The sequence below is a fragment of the Frankliniella occidentalis genome, unplaced genomic scaffold, assembly GCF_000697945.3.
Source record: "Frankliniella occidentalis isolate FOCC.00 unplaced genomic scaffold, Focc_3.1 Scaffold68, whole genome shotgun sequence".
Classification (NCBI taxonomy): domain Eukaryota; kingdom Metazoa; phylum Arthropoda; class Insecta; order Thysanoptera; family Thripidae; genus Frankliniella; species Frankliniella occidentalis.
Window position 1 is genome coordinate 638,626 of NW_026267198.1, and position 3,722 is coordinate 642,347.

General features: G+C 47.3%; 1 protein-coding gene across 1 annotated transcript; it reads left to right on the plus strand.

Annotated features, from left to right (window-relative positions):
* Nucleotides 1–6: 6 nt before the first annotated feature.
* On the plus strand, nt 7–1,476 carry LOC127749596 (uncharacterized). The gene is made up of 4 exons (XM_052268388.1): nt 7–407; nt 524–701; nt 784–950; nt 1,042–1,476. Exons 2-4 carry the CDS (start codon nt 563–565, stop codon nt 1,186–1,188), a joined length of 453 nt encoding a protein of 150 aa, XP_052124348.1. The 5' UTR covers nt 7–407; nt 524–562; the 3' UTR covers nt 1,189–1,476.
* The last annotated feature ends 2,246 nt before the right edge of the window (nt 1,477–3,722 follow it).

Here is a 3,722-nt window from a genome sequence, read left to right on the forward strand (position 1 = left end):
CTGGAGATCGAAGAGACAAGAAAAGCACATCTGGCTACGCTTCGCCGCCGAGGACGCGGACACCACGGGCCAGATGGAGTGCCCTGTACAGCAAGGCGGTGCAGATTGTGGCAAGCGGGTGCTGCAAAGGGCGAGCTCAAGGGTGTCGTCGTGCGCCTCGGCGGCTTGATTGTCTCCTTGATTATATCCTTCCTCGGCGGCATAGGACACATCATGGCGGGGTCGAGCCTGGACGTGCTCTGGGAGGAGGTGTTCGACGGCAACTCAGTGAAGCACATGTTGACGGGGGCCGCGCTCAATTCCTCACCCAAGAGGCCCCCGGCGGGCTGCTGCTGGACTCCATCGACTTGGACGGCACCAATAGGGACGCCCTGCGGCAGCTGCACGAGGACTTCCTCAACAACAAGGTAAGTGCGGTTTGATTACGCGGCGCTCACGGCCATCGACGCGGAGAAATGCGTTTTGGTGCATTTTCCGGACGAGCGAAGAAACGGTTATGTTTACCAGTCTTGGGTTCCTCCAGAATACACTGATTTAGGGAAAGTGATTGCTGAGAAAGAGCATGTTCGCGCCTGGTGGCTTGAGACTAGAAACTCCATTTGCACCGCTGCCCGGGGCCCCAGTTATGAAGAGTATCATGGAAAAGAGTCAGAGCGAGGACGAGTGGCTGATTAGTCCAATTCAGGTGGTGGCCCAAGGCAGTAAGTTCCAGTTCATTCTGACACAATTTATTACTCTTATGGTTTCTTATTTTCTCTAATTTGCATTTTTTGAACATTTCAGCCTATGAAGAAATGAAGAAAGACTATCGGGCTTTGTCGTCGCCAATACAGCCAACTGCTGCTGCTACTGCGGAATCGAGGTCTGGAAGGACAATTGTTCCGAACCAAAAGTTCCAGGATAAAGCAGACGTTTTGCAGAAATCAAGCCAGAGCAGCACCAGTGACCAGGTACTAACCATTTAAATCATTGAGGAACTTCGCTCTGGTTGTTCACATATAGCTTTCCGAGTCAAAGAATAGGTCTGTGAAAAATTTGCAGGTCGTCGGTGACGTGCTTCATTTATCAAATCAGGTGCAAATGTTTCGCAGACAACTCTTCGATAAGATGCAGACACTTTGCAGACAATTCGCTGCTCATGGGCAAACCACTCATAGACCACCCGCAGACAAACCGCAGACCATTTAGTCTGCGGATTGTCTGAAAACGAACCGCGGATGGTTTGAGGAGTGTCTGTCGCGCCTCCTCCTTCTTCTGAGCGTCTGCTCCTACGACAGGCTGGATGGCCTGGTGAGGCTTTTCGCCACCGACCTAAGGACAGTTCGTGTGGCGCTGAGGGACTGCATCATCGACGTCCGTTCGTTCCAGTCGGCTAAGGTCCTGCAGGTGCTGGACGTCGTTTCGCAGACAACTCTTCGATAAGATGCAGACACTTTGCAGACAATTCGCTGCTCATGGGCAAACCATTCATAGACCACCCGCAGACAAACCGCAGACCATTTAGTCTGCGGATTGTCTGAAAACGAACCGCGGATGGTTTGAGGAGTGTCTGCGGGGGAACGGGCGTGCGAAACCATGGCTAAACCATCGGCAGACAATCTGCAATAGGAGAATGCCCCGTTTGTCCGACAAGTTATTTGTCCAACAGTCGTATCTTAGCAAATAAATTAAATAAGTGAGGTATTACAACAACAGGGCAAGGGCTCGTTTCACTTGTCCGACAGCCGGAGTTGCTTTTTAAACTTTATTAGCGCTAAAAAATACTAGAACAAGTAGTTGCTACGGTAGGGTTCAGTATCTGGAACTACAATAAGTTGTTACAGTAAGTAGGAGTTATTACAATAACTTAGAGTTTTTCAAATAACTTTCGCTGGCGCGTCCGGCGTTGTTTCCGGGCGGCCAAGCCGAGGCCCGAGCGCTGAGCCGAGTATAGTCGAAAGGCCACAACCGAGACATGAAGCAACAAAAGAGGTTCAAGCATATTTACAGGAATAAACATAAGTAAGGTAATTAAAGTAGTTACTAGTAATATTTTCCGCTTCAAAATTGTAGTAATAGTTATTGTCGAGCTGTCCCAATCGTCCTTGTGTACTTATTGTAAATATTTGTCTTTTGTATTGTAAATATTTTTCTGTAATTTGTATCTATTCATCTCCAAATAGTGTAATTTATAAATGTTAATGTATTGAACTATTGTAATTTAAATTTTTATATAATATACAGTGCTGTACTACAGTTTTTGTGAAAATTATTTTTGTATGCCAGGGGCAGCCGATCAAATTATGATGCCATCGCCATCATATTATGATGCCATCATAATATGGTGCCATCATATTATGGTTCCATCATATATGATCCCTGCCCTACTATTTATGACACCAACCATATATCGTTCGCAAAATTATGACGCCGACCATATTTTTACGATTTCTGCGTATCATATATGTTACCCAACTTACTGTAAGGGAATGGCTCTAACTCTCTAAAAGCTTTCTGGCACGAAACGTATCCTTATTTTTATGTCATTAAATCCAAGCATGCCTTTTGCATATTTTTAAAAAGTTCAATTTTTTTGTTTAGGACGTTTATTGCCGTTAACTGCAGAAAACGACGAGTCGGGTGACGAGGAGTCTGCATCTACAGAGGAAGCATCCCCCGAGGCATCATCTATGGGCGACATTTTGGACGGTGGGATGGATGTCTCCCTTCCACCTCATCGTCGGTGCGCCTGTCACCTCCTCAACCTCGTGGCAACTGTCGACCTGAGCAAAGCCCTTGATCGGGTTGGCTCTTGGTCTATCGTGCTTACAAAATGCAAGGCGTTCTGGTCGAAGCAGAGGAGGAGTGCAGCTGCCCAGGACGTTGTTAAGGCGGGCCTGGGAAAAGTGCTTCCAGTCTCTAACGCCACACGGTGGAATTCCCTATACGACGCCATGGGGGAGGTCGTGTGGCATTAAGAAGGGGACCGGCGGGCGGCGATCACATCTGTTTGCCAAAGAATGGGCACCGGCCCTCTCACTGTGCGAGTTTGAATTTCTGCAAGAGTATGTGGAGGTAAATTAGCTACTGAACTACCGTTACTTAATTCGACTTTGTTAGTATCTGGTGTCGCATGGCTTTGATGCGCGGTTTTTGTTGCAGATGATGAAGCCCCTCGCCCATACTCTTGATCTACTACAAGGGGGAAATTACGTGTCGGTCGCCTACCTGCTGCCTGCAATCCACAATTTGCTTTTCAGCCCGCCCTTCTGCTTTAAAAAAAACCATTAAAGCGGGATTGTTGAAAAATGAAATCTAAATGACTCAAACTTCAAGTCAATTGCCAAAGAACCAAAGAAGGAAATTGAACCAAAAAAAATAATGAAGAACCAAAAACCTTGGGGGGTGGGGGGGCAGGGGGTAGTGCATAGTGGTCGCAAGGGGGCGGATATGGTCGCTAGCGGGCATCGGAGGGAAAAACAGGGATTCGGGAAGAAAAGGAAATGGTCGCAAGCGGACATCTCCAAGCCCGAGAAAACGGTTCTACAATAGGCTCTATTGCCCTTCCCCATTAACCGTTTGTCTGCAACGGATCAAGAAGAAGAAAAGAAGAAGTTTGTGACACAAACTTCTTCTTTTCTTCTTCTTGATCCGTTGCAGACAAACGGTTAATGCAAGTGATACACTCCATTGTATTCCCAGGTGTGTACTATGTGCTCATTGGGTCACCCAAAGGTGTCCAG